Below are 18,626 nucleotides of genomic sequence, written 5' to 3'. Positions count from 1 at the left end.
TGTCTCCCTCTACCTTTTCCACCGAGGTGGCATGTCTCCCTGAACAGCTGTGGTATGGTTAAAGGTTTTCCTTTTCTCCCTGAGGTACGCACCGCTAACCCAAGGAAGAATGAAGAAAAAGGTGAAAAAGAGAACTGGTGTTTCCTGTGGGTTGCAGATTTTCGCATGGGTGGGAACATTCTGGGCCCCAGCTCTCCACAGAGATGGTACCAAACGTGGCGCTTCCTGATTCCCACCAGTCCCAGAGATCTCAGGTAGGCAGAGGGAGGAAGATATTCCAAGAGTAGGAAGGAAACATGCTGCAGAGTGGCTGGTTGCTGTGGCACAGCATGATTTTACTGCTTTAGCTTGTGCCTGTGCTGGAAGCACTTTGGGAGCTGAGTTCTCTGGTGTGCAGAGTCCCTTTATGTGTGAGGCTTGGCCTCCTTCTGTCACTGTCAGTGCTTCAGCAAGGATTTTGGGCAGGATTGAAAGAACCAAGGAGGACCTGTACATTATCGGTCTGGTTCCTTCTTGTGCTGAGCATGTAACCAGCATAGATATTCAGCTATTGAGGCATCACATACCTTGAACCTGGAGGACCTGAGATATATCAAATCCTTGGCTAATTCTGACGATAATCATGCCGAGCTCAAAATCAAAGGCATCACTGAAAAGAAAGAAAAAGAAGAAGAAATATCTTCTTGCATCAGGCATGTCAATGGGGAAAGGTACTTTGAGCAGATCAGTGGAAGTGTTAGTGCTCCCAGGGAGGTGTTACTGCCATGTACGAGGCTGCTTTAGGTAAAATTGCAGAAGGAATTGTAAAATACTATCAACTTTCTTCCCGCATTTAAAAACAGATTATCATTGTGCGTTGGAACAGATAGGCTGTTCCTGAAATGGGTCTTTGATAACACTTTTTAGGAACTACATTGCCATTGGGTAATTTTTTTCTCCCTTCTCTGAGGAAACAACAAAGCCGGTGTGGGTTTTGTTGTTCTTTAACTTGCTTCAGCTTTACAGGTGAATTTTGAACAGGAATCTATGAGAAGCCTGTTTCTAAATGACTATTTCCTAGTTAAATCCCAACCCACAGAGCTCCTGAGCCCTACACACACGAGATTTGAACCAAGGCTCTTCCTCTGTCTCCTAGGCTTAAAAGTAGAACTCAGTGATGTTCTCTTTTTCCCTAAGTACGTACATTAGGGTGGTTTTTCTCTGAGCTCCTGCCCACAAAAACTGGGAAAATACAGTTCTGCAAAAGCACTGCTGACAGCAGTGCAGCTTCTTTATGTAGCATTGTCAAGCCACATCAGCTCTGACAGTGCCAGATGTTTGCTACGCAGATCTTGCTGGGTATATGAAGCCAAGGAGCCTTTTTCGGTGGGCAGAAACTTCTGTTACAGAGCTAGCAAACCCAGATTTGTAGGTATTTTCTTACGTTGTTTCTACACGTCACATGTGGTATGGAAATGCTATATTAATCTAGTCTGAGAGGAGTAAAAAGAGGTGCTGAACCATGACTTACTGTATAACGCCCACATAGTTTTCAACTTGCGCGACAGCGGCATTTCTCCAGTCCTTCTTGAATCCAATCACCAAGGTATTGGGTTTCATTCTACCCAAGCCTGAGGCCTAACAATGTTAAAACACTGCTTGAGAAGGTACACACACATGCTTTTACTGTAAATGAAAAGTGATGGCAAGAGATAGCCGAAGTAATGTTCTGGAGACACTTCCAACTAGATTGCATTTCATGAATGTCCTTCATGCTCATAGCCATGCAGAAAGCAGAAAGATTAGCTCTAAATCATTCCAACTAGAAATGATTTTAGATGACAGAAATGTAGTTTTGCTAAATTAGCATTCATTTGCATTTCTTCTGACATGCTCTCATTAAAATGGTTCAATAACTTGGAATCGAGAGAGTTCAAGCGCTGTTTGTATGCTCATTCTGACATAATAGTGTAAAACTTTTATCAGATTTGGAATAGTCAATAGATGAACTGGGTTTGAAGTCTCTTAAAACACCTCAGATATGCAGAGAAGGCATGTCTGCTTTAAAATAATTTTTTTGCCTTGAGCTTAGAAACTGTTGCTGTTCTGTTTGCTGTATTCTTTCCAAAAGATTATCCAAAATTAGCTGAGCATGCTTTGTAGATAAAATTGCAGTTTATAAACAGGAAGAACAAATGGTTTGTCAAGATATTAGTTTGCCTCCAAAACAGTGCCTGGATGCTAAAACCTGAACGAGTAAGGGTGGTCAGATCTAGATTCAGCTAACCTAATTGTTATAGAAGTCTAAATACTCAGTTGGGTGTTGGGAACCTTCAGGAGGAGACCCACAAATACACCAGCTTGTCAAGCTCTTATACGTGCCAATTTTTACTACTAACAAAAAGAAAATTGATAAAAATTATTGGAACCTTGGTTTTTGGGTTGTTGTTTTTTTGAGTGGCACTGATGCATCTGCACTCTTTACGTTGAGTTGAATAATTGGTTGGCAAAGCAATGCAGATGTCCTTAGGTTACAATAACGATGATGTGGTTATCCTCCTGTTTGCTGGAATTCTTTGTGGTCCAGTAGTTGACTTTGGCAATAGTGTTTTAGTAGTAATGGCAAGGAAGACATCATCGGACTGTAACAGTTCTCAGAAATATCAGAAAGACATCCTACTGAGATGATGCATAAACCCAAGATGAAGTGTCCTCACGAGGCTTTGATAGAACAAAGGGATTTTTATTAATAATATTTCATCTTGCTCGATTGTAGTGTCCATTCAGCAAGTGTACAAAGAGCCCTGGTAGGCTACCAGTGGGGGACTTTTACCCAGAGTATTTTAGTCGATTCCCTACTGTCTCAGTTTGCACTGATGTCTTTTCAGCAGTGTATTTTGTGCAAAGGAGGGGAATTTGCTCTACATTCTGCCTCAGTACCTGTATGTTTAAATATTCATATATGTGAGAGGGAGATGGGAAATATGAAAACAGTGCCTCTGTGCCTTCATTAAGGCCATTTTAAATGGACTGTTGGAAATGATCTGCTGTATTCTTAGAGTAATAGAAAAATATTGCAGACTCTTTTATTTAGATGGCCTTCTCTATTTGCAGAAAATGTATATTATGCATTTTAGGTTTCAAGCAATGCAAAACCATTCTCATATATTTAATACACTGCATAATAGCAAACAATAGAATTGATTTGAAGTGCATCAAGTGTTGGCTGCATACACATTCATATGTTGCCCTGTAGATGCCTCCTTTTTTTTTTTTTCTTTATAATAGTGTCTTACTCATTTAGGAGAGAATCGGTCTGCCTTGTCTCATAATTCCATACCCCAGCACTAGATGTTGTGACAAAATAACCTGTAATATAATACACATCTACTCCCGGAATGCTCTTTCTGTTTATAACTTCATCCGTACATACACAGGACTTCTTAACAAGTAAACAGTAAAGCTTTACATAAAGGGATGCTTTGATGTAACACTCTTCTGTGTGTTCTGTAAACAAAAAGCTTACTTGAAGCAGACTTTTGACTCCATCTCTGAAGCTGTCAGCTGCCACTGCCGCATAAAAGGCTTTTCTTTTGTTCTTTGTGAGCCAGGCCTGCTTTTTTGCCATGCCACTGTTCATCTCCTTAACACACAGCTTGCGTGGGCCCTGCATGATACAATAAAATATTATTAAGAAGGCTTTGTATTATACATCACACAGTGATTTTGAAAGAGTTACCCAGTCTGCTGTGGGGGTGAATGGAGAGAGTCAGAAAAATACATTTCCCAAAAGGGTCCACAGAGATTCAGCCCTTTGAAAAGAACTGTGCTGCTAACATAATTCACATTCTGTTTGAGAGGGCTGAGGCTGTTAATGCTACTTAAATATAGTGATTCTGACAGAAAGAAGGACTACTATGGATTGTAACATCTTAGAAAAATATCTAAGGTATGATGAAACATCTCGGAGTGAATTGAGTCCCTCCCTGACTTGACTACGTAAACACGCCTCAGCAGATCTAAATATACATGGTTAAGCTCCTATCTACTAATAGTAAGAGAAGAGGGTTGTTACCATACAGTTAAAGAGGCAAATGCCTTTGTCACCAGGTTCTTCCAGTAAAGAGACAAAGTCCATGTGCATATCCAAGTCACAAGACATGATACACTGGCCTGACCAGCAGAGAGTGGGCTGGCAGTGGATCGCCAGAAGATTAGGCCCAGGAAAGACATCAAGTCTGCAAGCATGGCCTTTAGAAAGATTGAGATAAGTCTGGGAGCATGTCTCTGGAACTTGGTTTTAAAAATCTGTACTCTTAAGTTTGCGAGGCTTTGCTTATTCCCTTTCATGTCATCTTTAGGAAGCTGAATCAGTAGTCCAGATCTGCAGTGAAGGCGAAACTCTGAGAGGGAAACTCGGGATTCTCAAATGCTGGTTTTAGTGTTATCAGGCTGGACAGGTAGTCTTCGCTTTCCAGGGCAGAATAGAAGAGCAGAATTGCGAACTGTGAGAGTGCGTCCAACAACATTAGAGGCAGAAGGAGTAATTGAACGTGTCAGAAGGATAAAGCTGGCTTGGAAGCACTTGAAATCCAGTGCCTAACTCCATGTGCCTAACTTGGGAAGTGCTATCCATTTGGTTTGTTATAAACAAAAGGTTTTGAACTTTAGTTTGCTGCAGCATTTCATTTTGTGCAGAAGTAATTTCTTTGTGGTGCTTTGTAAAATTCCTAATGTTTTTGAGGATGTTGGTAAGTTGAAATTTTGGGTCCAATGGAACAGTTAACTAAAGAATTTGGTAGAAGTTTCCTATGATATAAAACTAGGAAGGCTTGGTAAACTCATGCTCAGGAGATTGATTTTTGAAATTGATATTTAAATCTTTTACGTTTAAAGTAAGTTAGTATATGGTAGCTTCTTCTGCTAAACTTGGGAAACTGGTTAAAATAGAGCTGAGAGAGATGTAGATTTTTTTTTTCTCCATAGCAAATACTTTAAGCTCAGAATTTATTTCCCGTTCAAGAGCAGTGCAAAACCTGAACTGAAAGAAATTCTTTCCAAAATTAAACGTATGGGAAGGAACACTTAATTCAAAATCAATTTCTAGAAGGTCATTTTAGAATATGAATCCTCAATGTCCTTCTTTCAAAACTTTTCAGCCTTACTGAAACTTTTTTTTCCCTTCCTGGAAGAAAATGGGATATATTATACATTTATACAGATGTAGGATTAAGTGCAACACATCTACTTTCAGTGAATTGGCATTGGCTGCGAGAAAAGGAGGCAAGGCCTTCAAAATAAACTTTCCAGATAGTTCCATCTAAAAAAACAGAATTTTTTTTTTCATGGGAAAGAAACTGTTAAACGACCTGGCAGATTTCATGTGTCATCTTTTTATCTGTGCCACTAGTATTCTGTGTATTAAAAAAGTGAGTTTTGACCTGATCAGAAGTGGGCTGGGTTGATGCTCACTCCTGTATGTTTCTGAACTCGTTGTGATATTTGGGAAGTACAAGGGGAAGGATGGAGAGTCCATGTGCTCTACCTTTAATGTGATCATGCTACATTCTTGGATGATAGTAAAATTACTGGAGTTTGCTTGGATTTGATGCGTATAACATAAGCAGATCCTGGCTGTTGGAAGAGTCGTGTAAAGAGCTGGGAATAATAAGCTGAACAATAAGTTTGAAGTTCCCTTGTGAGGAAGGAGAGGAGAAAAAATAAATCTCACCCTTCTTCCTGGTCTCCCTAAGGAGAGTGCCTGACGATAGTTTCCCAACTGGCTTGCACAACATGTTTCTGCTGGCCAAGGGGACAGTCCCACCCTTCTACGAGATGATAGCCTATCTGTGTCCTTCCCTACTCCTCCTTTGTATCAGTGTTCACGTTTGTGCAATCGTACAAGGAGTCCAGTGCCTTTGCAGACTGAAGACTAACCTTGCAAAAATATTTTACATGAAGGCAGGGAGTAAAGCAGAATATCGCATTTCACTCAAAACACAGACTGTTCAAGCCAACATGGAGCCACAACCTCTGAGACAAATAACTTTTAAATCATCTTTATGTTCAGTTGCCACATTTATTTCGTCTATCTCTGGTCTATCTATCACCATGTTCCTGGAAAGTTTCTTGCTGCCCTCTGGGAAAAAGGAATGGAAGATGTTCTGTCTGGCCTGGTGTCTCAAACCTTTAAACATAGCTAGCAGCATTTCAGCTTTTGAGGCAGAATATGCTGGGCGTTCCATTCATGGCTAAATAGCCTTGCTGTGTTTGTTACGGTATTTATTGTAGGCTGCTCTACAACATGGTTCCTAGGAATTTTATCCTTCACTTTTTACCACAATTTTGTAAATCACAAAGGTTATGTCACAATTTTATTACCAACCAAATTAAATTTAGCTTAATTAGCTGAAGAAATAATAATTTTAAAGACCAGTGAAATCGCTTACACACAAAGACTTTGGTTTTTATATAGACAGGAATGAAATCTCAGTTCTCCATAGAAAGTACTAATAGTAGAGAAACATGCCTAATAATCCAGTAAACTAGCTAAAACTCAGCTGTAGGAAGCTGCATAGTCTCAGGATCTTGTTGGGATTGATTCTGTGCTTACTGAAAGCAGTGGGAAAGCTAATAGTTACAGCAGAGAAGAATTAGGACCATGCATTCTTTATAGATTAATTTGATTTGGGAAGAATCACATGTAGATCTTCTGCACTCCCTTGCTGCAATGTGGCAGCTAAATGAATTATTCCTGAACTTCTGTAGAGGAACACGTTATCTTGCCGGGACTGACTGTTAGATTATGCAGCCCCATTTGGTGCCATGAGCTGGTTGGGTTTTTTTCCTCTCAAAATGAAAAGGTCGTTGTAATATTAACAATACATTTTCTCCTCTACACTACAAACCCATCTATTTTTGTTCTGTCCTAATGACAGACCAGATCTTCATCCTTTAAGATAGGTGATTTCATGTGTATTTATAATTAGAAATATACTTTTCTCCTCTCTTTAGATCTCAGGAGAGCATGTTTATCCTCAAAATTAGCATTGTCACAGTTTTGGAGAAACCACTGCAAAGAGAGCTGAATTACTTGCCAAACCCCAACACTACAAATCAGTGACAAAGCTGAAAATAGAGCCTGGGTAATTTGACTCTTGCACTATAATCCTTTAAGTTTTGCTTTTTGTATGGTTGTTGGTTTGTTTTAGGTTTTGGGGTGTTTTTTAAGCCTTGCTGTGTCCACTTTAAACCAAAAATCTTTCCTTGTAATGCTTTATTCTTTTCAAACCATTTTTTGGTCCATCTACTACAAGCTCTGAGATGCATCTCAATGAGGCATTTTCCAGCCAGCTTTGTATCAGCCCATAGCTTTCTTGTCAAGACTTAGGATAAAATTCATTCTCGGGGCGACTCACTCTCAGGGTCTGCACAGACGCCCATCAGCACCAGTGGGAACGTTGTACGCCGCGTGAGGGTGGAATGTGAAACGGAGATCTGCAGCACCTACTGGCGCTGCATTTTCAGATTTATGTGAGCTGCCCTTACCGTGTACACTTCACAGCAGATGCACAGCCCGTTGTTCTTTGTGAAAGTGTGTGTGATGTCTAGCAGAGCAGGCCTGACCATAGGAGCTCCTGTCAGTGCTATGCACTGGGGTCTGTTAGGAGGAAAAAAGAGGTTGTATTTAACTGGGTGTTGTACTTATTCAGAATAAGCCATTCAGCCGTTCACTGAGGTCTTACCTGAAGTTTTTCACGTGGTCTTCCACCGTAGTTAATGCCAGAGCACTGTCTAAGGCATTAATATAGTAAAGGGCCTGTGTAGAAGAGCCCCAGTTTACCTCTGCATATAATAAAGATAAATAATGCATATTAATCCATGGGCCTATGTTCTATTGCAAAGGTCAGCAATCTTCTTATCTCTGAGTCAAAGAAGGGTATATTCTCCCATGTTTCATAGATGCAGAGCTATTGTTCTTTGTGCTTCATAATAGAATAGGTTTGGCTTGTGTCATGCAAAAAGAAACCTGCAAATAAATTGCCTCATTCTTTACATAGAAATTGTAGGAGCTGCTCATCCTCTGCTTAAAACCTGTTTTCTTCTCTGTTCCATTACCTTTGTATCCTCTTCCCATGTATGAAATAGACAGCTCTGAATTGTATATTTGCTGTGGAATTTCAGGAAGTTCAAATTAAACCACTAGGAAGGAACATTGCTAGCTCCAATTAGCTCCGTTCTACTATATAGGTCAAAAATTGTTCTCCAAAAATACTTTTGGCACATACATCTTTTCTGGTTATTGTGCAGCTGTTTGGTGAATGGAGACGGGTAAGGAACAGTTTTCCACACTCTGAGACCTACATGGATGCAGATTGAGTCCTGTTATGCCAAGATATAAAGCTCATTCTTAGTGCAGCCAAGTGGAAGTTTGTGTAGAGGTCTCCTTTTCTAAGGTACGTTAGTCTTTTCTGAGCCCTACAGTGCTGAACAAGTCTCATGCCTGTAGAAAGCAGGAGATAGGTTTTGTGCAGTGTCTTCAGTGATTTTAACCAAGCTTTAAGCTGCTTTGCAGCAAAGACACTGTCCTAGGAAAGGGTATAAATCCTCAATGACAGGCACATTCTCCTACAGCTCTACAGGGAGAGAACCACAGACCGTCCCCGTGGGTGTGAGGACGCAGAGAGGGGGGACACGTGACAGTGCAGCAGTATACACAGAAAGGAATAACACAGGCTCAGACCAGGTGTGGCTATCCCAAGTTAGCTGCACTGAAAGCACATCTTCTGCTGGGAAACTTGCGTCTTTTATCTGTGCTATTTGTTTTTCTAGTGCAGAAGTACTTCAGGCACTGAAATCTGGACCTGGGTTAGTTCTGTGCTGGATATGAATAACCAGACAGTGCAGTCTCGTACTGGTGCTGCATTGTATTAGCGCACAGATTTTTAAGGACAGCTCCTGTGATTTGCTCAGCAAGTTTTTTCCAGCAGTAAAGTGTACTCATCTTTCTTGATTTACTGAGGAGTGGTAGGGAGGTGCTGGGGGATGATCAATTTGAGTAATTCAGCTGGCATTTTTGTTGTATAATGGACAGCAGGTTTGCATTTTGAGTGAGGAGCCCAGATGAGTCAGCTAAGAGCACAGCAAGGTTCAGGAGTGTGGATGGAAAATAATTATGAGCGATACTCAGGTAAAAGCCCAAATGTAGTAAAGGTGTGATGGGAATAAACTGGTGTGCTGGAATGTTTACACAAAGCCCTGAACTGTACTTGAAGTGCTTGTTAAACAGGCAAAAATTCAGCAGAGTGTTATCTTAATCTATATTATATGAAGTGGGATTTAATGGGATGCTCTAGACTTCCCTCTAAAGAAAGAGAAGAAGTAATGTCTAATTTACTTGGAGAAAAGGTAATGTCTAATTCTGTAAGCAGAATTAATACGTATAAAATCCAGCCTGACTGCATAACATATAAACAAAATAATAGTGGTTTGTGCCCTTACCTGGTTTCTTATATGTTACATAAATATATAGAAAGAGCTCAATAGCGTAAGTGATGAGAGCTGCCCACCAGTTGATGACAAACATGACACCACAGCACAACAGGGCTCCAAAAAGTGACACCCACATGTTGTAATATCTGAATGCAGGCCTCCAACCTGTTTAAAGAGAATTGAGGAGATTGAAAGAGCAGAAAATATATCGATCAAGTGGTGATCCACTGATTTTGTGCACTCAAACCCACGTACAATTTGTTTCAGGCTCTGTCAGGAGGGGTAGGAGTTATATGTGCAAATTCTCAGGCACCGTGAGTGTCAACAGATACTTTTAGGTGTTGGCTGAAGTGATTTCTATATGCAGAGTGCTGGGTCTTACCAGCCTTTTCCTACGAACGCTTTGCTACTGCTTTGTCCAGCCTGGCTATAGTAGCCATTCTGTTTATATGTACTGTTTGCCAGATTAAAGCTCACTGGTTCAGAACTGAAAATAGATTTTCCTGTAACTCCAAGTGACTGACTACTGTGTCCTTTAGATGCATATACATAGACTCATTAACGGGAGCTAAACACTTGCTGAGAGGAGAGCTTATCCCAATACTGTAAGTGCAGCTGTCTTAAACTTGGAAATTGCCTGGCCCCACTGCAGAAGAGGGAAATCATTCGCAATTGACTCTAAATTGATATTATCCCTGCTGCTCGTCAGCTGCAGAATGGAATCCATCCCCTGCTAGCAATTTAAATGATGAGGCAAGCAGTGAGCCTCCATGGTTTGCAGGTCTCTGCCAGGTGTTCCACAGAGCGGACACTTTGGAGAGGGCGAATAACAGGGAAGATCCAAGGAGAGGCTGAGCAGCTCTATCTTGGGTCATCTTTGTAATGAGGGAATGGGAAGGTCTTGCTGTGAAGACATTTGCTGTCCTGCAGCCTTGCAATTATTATAATCTATCACTGTGAATTGGCAGAAATTAACGGGAGGAAATGAGAGAAGAAAAATGGCTGCAGTCTTGTCTGAAATGTTAAGTAGGGGCAGAGTAGAGTCAGATGCGCACACGTGAAGTCTATAGAGATAATTCTCACTCAGCTCCAAGGCTGTGTAGACCAGATCTGCATTTGTTCAGCTGTGCAGGTAATTAGCAGAAGTGCTCATCTTTGCTGCTCTCTGAACAAATGGCACCATGCAGATCTATAGGAAGGAAGTTGATGTAAGCATTTATGTCACTACTGGAGTTTCTTCACACTGGAAATCAAAAATGTATTCCTCTCTTCTTGAATTGAATAACTGATTCACAGTGGCAGGAAATTGTCTTTCCTGTGTGCCAGATCCAGTGTTGCTCAGCTGATTAACTCGAGTCCTTAAGGTGTCACTCCTCCATTCATGAAGATGATGAGAATTATTCTGCTGTGGTGATGCACAAGCCTGAAAGCCAATGTTCTTTCCCTGCCCAAATATTGAGGGGCTCTCGAGTTATGAACTGGCCCTCATTATGCTTCACCTTACAATACTGCAGCCAGCCTCTGCAGAGCTATGCTGATGCTCTTTGCTGGACCTGTTCTTCTTCTCTGTGTTGCCTTCCAGGCAGTATCACTTCTGCTGCAATTACTGTTCCTGGGAACTTTCCTGTAAATGTGGCAGTCAGTCTGGAGGAGAAGGGCATAATGGCTCCCTGCTATACCTTACTTTATGTGGCTAGAGTCGTCCGGCTTTTATCCACCCATGTTGTGTGATAGTGAGGGGGAAAAAAACACCCTGAGGAGGAGCTTTTCTGCTCCAGTGGGATCCACCAAAGTCTCTTTCATCCTCTACAACTGTAGGGAATGTAAGGACTAGAGCCATTATTTTTATCTTTTGGAGATAAATAAAATGTCATCATATTCCGTGAGAGCAGTAAAACCTCAGCTCACACAGCTTACATATTTTACAGGTACTGCAGCTTTCTCTGACATACAGACAAAAACTTGCAGAGACCAAACTATGAAGCCCACACTTAAATCGCGGCCGAACGCAGACTCACCTGGAGACTTCGCATATGAGGCATGAAAGCAGGAGAAATTAATCAAAGCGTAGGAAGCCAGGAAGAAATTGGAGATGATGGGAGCAATGGTATTCAGTTCAGCTGCAAGACACACACAGAGGTCAGACACAAGCAGCAGTTTCCTGGATAGCTCTTTCCAGACGATGCATTAAATCTGGACACTGTCTGACTTTGTCATCCAGAGAGAGCTTGGGTATTTTCCTGTGGTACTAATTAAAGGCCACCTTGAAACAGCTTCATTCAGTATGCTGATTTTAATAGTGTTATGTACTCTGCAAGGTTATACTCGGATCCCACAGACTGGCTCTTCATGGTGTAGATCTGGTGAAAATCTCAGAGTTTTAAATATATAATAGTGAGGACACATGCGTCTCACAAAAGGCTTACAGTTAAAACTACTGCTTTGCTTCTTAAATGGCAATCTGAATTCTCTCTACTAAACTTCCTATCTACTTAGTGTCACACAGCATGGATTTCAAATCTTGGAAAAAATGATTTAAGAATCCCCACATCCCTAAATGTGGTACCTGGGATTTTCTACCACCAGTGCGGGCCAACTGGGATTTGCTTTGGGGCTGACGGTGGGTGGGCAAGCCTTGGCAGAGATGGCTTCCTAATTATCTCAGGATTTTCTCAGAGCTATGTGCAACATAAACTAGAAAACCATTTTCAGAGTTGGAGTCTCTGCCTTATTTGGTACATTTCTAAGTGCTGCCGTCTTCCAGCAGCACAAACAGGAACTGCACCTACCCCTCATCTTTGAAAATGAGGCTGTGGTGGCACTGAGGTGTTACTAGAATCTCTGTTGGCTTCTTTTTGCCTTCTTTAAGAATATGGTATTGCTGTCGGGGCTTTGAGCGTGCTTGGGCTTATGTCAGAGTTTACTTGACTGGAAATTTTCCTAACTGTACAGTAATCATTATATTAAAATATCAGTTTATGTAATTTCAAAACATGAGATTATAGCAGTTGTGTAACGATATACAAACCAATCAGAATGAATGCCATAGCAATCACGAAAGTGAGAACGTATCCCCTGATGGGCTCGTTGTTTTTTCCGTATCCTTTAGCAAAGAAGTGGAGCCCTTTGTAGACGTTGTCCTTGCAAAGAGCCTGGTAGACAAAGCAGAACATAATTCTGTTAAGCAGTGCGTTCTTGCATCAGAAGCTTTCTGTCTGTGAGCGACAGCTTGCTAAGCTTTTGCTAAACACAAACTAAATCTATCTTAATACTTCAAGTACATCTACTGCTATGGCATATAAACACTAAACAAGGTGATAAGCCAATATCTACTGCTAGGGCACATAAACATTCAAATAAGGTGATAAGCCAATATCCTGCTAGATTACTGTATTGTGGGAAAACAGAATGACAGGCATTTAATACCTGTTCAGTGCTTTAACAAAAAAGATTAACTGTATAGCTAAGTAGAGTCCAAATTGGAGGAAACAAGCACACGAGTGGCTTGGTATAAGCTGTACAGGTTATCTTCCTGTCCCATGCCCCTCGATCCCATTCTGTTCACAGTGCTGCTGCCCAAATGGCTCCTGGACAGCCTGCTTGAGCACACCAGCACCTGAATCCCATGGTCCTGAGTGCTCCTGCACACCCCTGGCACTCCCGTGCTTACAGGGTGGCTTTCTGTGCGGAGATAGCAGTAGTCCTGAACGTAGCCTTGAAGCTATTTGTAAAAAGCACGCGTGTATCCCCTGCTCCTGCCACAAAGCTGAGCTCTGACTAAAGGAACATCGTGTTCCTCAATGCTCACCCCTGCTTGAGGGTGATAAGACCTGCCTGTTTCTGTTTAAAAACATTCTGAGTTTTCCCTGCCTCTTCCTCCCACATGTGTCAGTGTTGCTTACATATATATCACATTTGGCACACAGAGTTCCTAAATTGCGTGTCTGGGAAGTAAAATAGAGTATAAGGAAATGGATAGTTTGATTTTACCTGGAAAACTTTGGGTGCGCTGACAAGAGATGCTAGAGCTGATGACAGAGTAGCAGAAAAGATGCCAGCAGTGATGAGAGGACCAAAGCCAGACACCATGCTCATCACCTTTGGGAAAAAAAGGAAAAAAAGAATAGTCAGGCTTGCGTTTGGAGATACTTTTTGATCACAGACCCATTTAAGTACTCTCTATCTACATGTCTCTGCCTTTCATGGTTCTAAATTCACTATGCCACGAACCGACTGTGAAGTAGGGAAATACTATTATTCCTGTCGTCATAACAAGTAACGGGGGTAAAGCCAAGTTTTTGTACAAGTATGCAGCTGTCTGCTGAGGCAGAGAAGTACCGTGTGAGATTTTCTCATCTGCTTTACTGACTGGTTGCTATAAGTGACAGTCTCCACTTGATGAGTAAATAGTCAGCTTGTAGCAAGAAGGGAAAATGGAAACACCAAAGTGGAAATGTGGTTGGAGGCACTTTCTTGGGTTTGGTTTGGGGTTTGTTTGTCCTTAATTATTTAATATGGCTAAAATGATAGCGGATGCCTGATGGTGCTGGCATAACAGCTGTGCCGCCAACAGTAGTGATGATTCCCGTCAGCCCTCCCAGAGGGGCTGCGCTGGCCTCTGCGACCGCTGGAACAAAAGGGTTGTTGAGGGGCACCAGACAGACAAGGAAGCTAAAAGATTAAGTGGACAGATGTGATTGCCAGATGTTTTTTGGTGCATAGGAAGTACTCCAGGAAAGCAAGCTGTTAATTCTGGAGTTTTGACAGGTGGAGACATTTTTTTTCTGACTTTAGCCTGGCAAAGAGAAATGCAACAAGTGAAACAGTTTATGGCTGTAGGGAGGTGACGGGTTTTAAGGGTTGCTTTGGGTGTGGGCAGCTGAACTGGGGTGAGAGCGAGGATGGCAAATGATCAAGAAAGGAAGGTCAGGTTGCCTGTGGCAGGGACAGCATGTCCCTTTTAGGGTGGTTAGCCAGCCCTGTCATTTAGCAGAGCCAGCAGGAAAAAACCAAGTGACTTTAAAAGCCACAGTGGCTAGTTGAAAGGCAAGTGCAGGAGGATGGTGAGCTCCTCTCGCCGGCTGTGAAGCACAGGGACTGAACAGACGTCTAGGAACCGTGGTTGTCAGGCTGCAGAGAACTGCTTTACTTTGATGCTTTGCCTAAATTTTATTTTAAAGAATAAAAATGGCAGAGCTTCTCTTTGTGGCCTAGGAGAAAGTCCCCGTTACTTCTCACTTGATTTTTCACTCAACTATTTTTGGATGCTTTTTGCTGAGAAGTGAGAACTCTGTTTTTTGTACCGGGGCACAAACCTTTAACAGTGACCACAGCACCCCTGAGGTAAAATCACAGCCCTGTGTAAAGGGCAGTGAGATGAATCGCGCCTCTGACAGGAGTTCCTGCGGTCTCTCTTAAGTCTAGATTTTGAGTCTGAAGATGTTACAGCACATACTGCTGCATGGTACTTGTTGAAAGAGGAGGTAAAGGCCTTACCGGAGTGCTGGGCAGGCTAGCAATGGGCCATATGAAGGTAATGTGGAATGCAGGGGACTTTCCCCTTTGATTATTCCCATAGCTTTTTACTTTTTTTAGATAAAAGTGGATGTCCTCTTGCAGTTAGTTGTCAGAAAGTAATGGGTTTGCACATTTGTACTTATGTATTCATATATTGCTTATGATTATACATATTATCTCATTAAAACCTGAAAATTATTCATCAGCCCGTAATCACATGGCTGACTCGCACATCTGGAAAAATCATAGCCTAGGCTGCAAGCCGATGATCCATTGCAGCTCATTCCAGGTACAACTGTGTCATTGATGTTCCCAGTAGCATCTCGTACAACGCAGGAGGCTGTGGAAACAATGATATATTATTATTTTCCTTCTTCGTGATATGGAAATAATGTTCTTGCCAGACTTTGACTCTTAGTTTGATGTATTTTGTACAACTGCTGCCTTAGTCTCATCACAAAAAGCAACGTTTCATGTTGGGCAGAGATTACTTTCCTGTATTGGGGCTTAATTTCTCCTGTTGTCTGTAGCAAATGCTTAAGTTCTATTGAAGGTAAAATAATCAGTCAGTGGACTAATGAGGACTAGCAAATTTCTGTCATTAGAGAACCAGACAGAGATCAGCAATAAACTAACCCAAAGTGCATTGTCTGCCTGTGACCACTTCTGCAAGTGCCACTATTCAAAGGAAACAGGTCACTGAGGGTCTTAGGTCTAGGCACACACTTTTGATTTTTAACAAGGACACACGATTGCTTTAGAGATCCAGATCCTCAGCTGTTCAAATTGACATTACCCTACTGATACGACTATGGTGAGAAAAGCTTTAAACAGAAAAAAAGTACCTATATTCTTTTTGTTTTTATTAATATTTATGCTGTCTTTTTTTGTTGGCCACCAGAAATGGGAAGAAACATATGGACTTATCTTAGAGTGCTGATCTCAACATCTTTAGCAGCCAAAATGTAAGTTTCTATGGTATCTTCAAATATTTCAAAACCATTGTTACTGGGAGTCCCAGAGTAACCATTGTCCATTTAGCAAACCAATATGCAACCAGAAAGAAGAAAAAAAAGTATTGTTTTTAAAGGTAGGCAGCTCTGAAGCTGAAATACAGCTATTGCTACTGAGAATAGAAGAATGCATTAACACCCATTTACAATAGAAAGTGAAGAATGATGACTTCAGCTTTAATTGCAGGGGAAATTTAGATCCAAATAATGCAATAACCTGAGCTGCAGCTTGACTGGAGTATTGTGCCTTTTGCATAAAGTACAAGAACTACAGAAGTCAAGAAGGCTTGAGATTCATCTCCCAGAAAGAGGAGTACCCTGCAGGGCTTTCATGCAGTGTTGAGGTATTTGTTCATAAGAAAAAGTGTCGTTTACAACACTCCTTCTTAAAGTACTATTAAAACAGAAAAAGAAAAATCTTTTTCTTGAACAGGGATTTATTGTACCCTTGTAATGAGAATTTAATTGCGTATTCTTCCAACACAGTTCATGGCTTCGGCACAGGTCTCCTTTTCATTCCTGTGTCCGTTCTGTTACCTCACGTTCCAGTATTGGAGAGCACCTAGTCACGTAGTGCATCTTCTTGAAGACAGGCAATTGATTTCTGCCTTTGACGTATAACATCCAAAATGTGTGTGTCACCCTGTTACTCAGGAGTGCTCAGTAAGACTGGTGAGAGCAAGTAGCCATGTGGAATTTCAGTGTGAATGAGAAACAAAAGATCAGCAGGTAGATCCGGGGTTCCTTTAATCTTTACCGTGCTCCTGGATACTACATGCCAGTGGTCTTTGTCACTGAGTCAAATGCAGAAGTAATCATAGGAATGATGTGAAAATCCACCTACCTAACAGGGTCCTGTGTTTCTGCTGATTGCTGCTCCACCCCACCCCCACCCCCCATTTTAGCATATGGTAAAATCAAAGCAACTATCTCTCTACATAGTAAATCCAGAGGATGAAAAAGCAGTGAGGCTCATTTGCGTGCCAGGCTTTCAAACTTTTTCAAGTGTATAAATTAAGACATGAGGCAGAGGTTCTGCACTTACCTGCACATATCGCAACGCCAATGTAAGCGACTGTTGTGATCAGAATGGCCAGCATTGTTCCTTTGGGTATGGCACCCTGGGGATCCTTAAAACAAAGAAGTGACCCAAAAACCACTGTGAGTTCCTGTGCTGCACTCTGCATTTGCACGCTAGGGAGTCCTGCCACACTGTGATATGAAGATACCTTTAGAGGGTGGATTTTTATCGCTTAGACCCGCACCAACATTTGCTGCCCCTGCATGCAGAGAGTGAAGCAGTCCCGTGGGGCATTGCTCCTGTCCCGGACATGGTGCAGGGTAATCTGCAGGAGCAGAGGTCACAGAGGCCCAGCGGGAGAATCCTGGGCTCTGCATTTCTGGGAGCTCCAAACTCTCTTTACATTGCAATGGGCTTTAGTTTTATGTTTATGATTCTATGATTCTTTAATGATATAATGGGTAAACTAAAAATAACCATCAAACTCCTGTGCATGACAAGACTGGACCATTTTTGGTTCATCTGTAAGATAGATGCAGAGAGTCACCCTGAACAGAATGCAGTACCTCTGTGATTAGCAGCTAGTAACTGTTAGTTGTGGCGTGACAAGCTACTTCCTTTCGCTGTTTTGACTTTTCATTTAGATAATAAGGCTGGGTTATAATGCTCGCAACAGTGTCAGCTTTGATCAGGCAACCGTAAGAATTCAAAGATCTGCACTGTACATTGTAATTTTAAAGGGGATTTTAATCATAGAATCACAGACTGGTTTGGGTTGGAAGGGACCTTAAAGCCCATCCAGTCCCAACTCCCTTCCATGGGCAGGGACAGGTTGCACTAGACCAGGTTGCTCCAAGCCTCATACTAATACTAACCTAAAAGCCTAATACTAACCAGCCTTACAATTTTGTGTGTGTTTATGCTAGGAAGCACTCTTTATAAATTGTTTTAAGTTGGTTCAGCAAATGTTTTTAAGTAAAAGATGCGTGGAATACATTTTAAGCCACAGACTTTTGTACTTTTATAACTGTGCATATTGCATGGGAAAAAAACCTCATAATACAAATTTGGAGTGTTGTTTGAAGCACGGATGAATGACTTAACTGTGTTAATAATTAATACAATTTTTAAATGAGGTAAGGACTTATTGAGCTGAAAAACTGCCAAGTCACCTCAGCTGTTCGAGACCTTGTGCCCTCAGCTCACGGTAACTTTAATTTACACTGTTCCGGTGTGCATGTCTTAGATTATTTTCTTTGTGGAGTCTCATGCCGCAAGCTTAAACACTGCAACCTCAAGTCCTAGGGTTAAAGCTTCTTACAGCTTTACAACTTCTAAATTTTGTCAATAATTAAACACATATTTCCTATGGTGTTAGCACTTCAGGGCCTTCTCCAAAACTCACTGAAGTCACCAGGAAGACTGCCTGTTTGTGGGAGAGGCTTTAGACTAGGCCACGACTTGGGTGTGCAGCGGGTACAGAAGAATGTACATAGGTGTTGGCAACAAATTCTGAAGAAAATTGGTCAATTTTTCACTTTTAAAATACTTCTTAGCTTCTCTTTTAGATTTCTGAGGAAGCTGGTTAATTTAATTAGACCTGT

General features: G+C 41.5%; 1 protein-coding gene across 2 annotated transcripts in view; it reads right to left on the bottom strand.

Annotated features, from left to right (window-relative positions):
• The window catches only part of SLC12A1 (solute carrier family 12 (sodium/potassium/chloride transporter), member 1), a 48,791-nt gene that overhangs the window by 14,222 nt on the left and 15,943 nt on the right, over nt 1-18,626 (bottom strand). For both annotated transcript variants that reach the window (XM_010159369.1, XM_010159370.1), the window contains exons 9-19: nt 17,047-17,131; nt 15,177-15,328; nt 13,462-13,569; nt 12,500-12,623; nt 11,490-11,591; nt 9,481-9,636; nt 7,725-7,824; nt 7,528-7,639; nt 3,506-3,646; nt 1,511-1,617; nt 567-649 (exon numbers count right to left, since the gene is read on the bottom strand). In XM_010159369.1, the coding sequence (XP_010157671.1) occupies nt 567-649; nt 1,511-1,617; nt 3,506-3,646; nt 7,528-7,639; nt 7,725-7,824; nt 9,481-9,636; nt 11,490-11,591; nt 12,500-12,623; nt 13,462-13,569; nt 15,177-15,328; nt 17,047-17,131 (1,270 nt within the window). The remainder of the gene's footprint in view (nt 1-566; nt 650-1,510; nt 1,618-3,505; nt 3,647-7,527; nt 7,640-7,724; nt 7,825-9,480; nt 9,637-11,489; nt 11,592-12,499; nt 12,624-13,461; nt 13,570-15,176; nt 15,329-17,046; nt 17,132-18,626) is intronic.

The sequence above is a fragment of the Eurypyga helias genome, unplaced genomic scaffold (assembly GCF_000690775.1).
Source record: "Eurypyga helias isolate BGI_N326 unplaced genomic scaffold, ASM69077v1 scaffold19099, whole genome shotgun sequence".
Classification (NCBI taxonomy): Eukaryota; Metazoa; Chordata; class Aves; order Eurypygiformes; family Eurypygidae; genus Eurypyga; species Eurypyga helias.
Note: the sequence above shows the minus strand (reverse complement) of the source record. Positions and strands in the feature narration are given on the sequence as shown.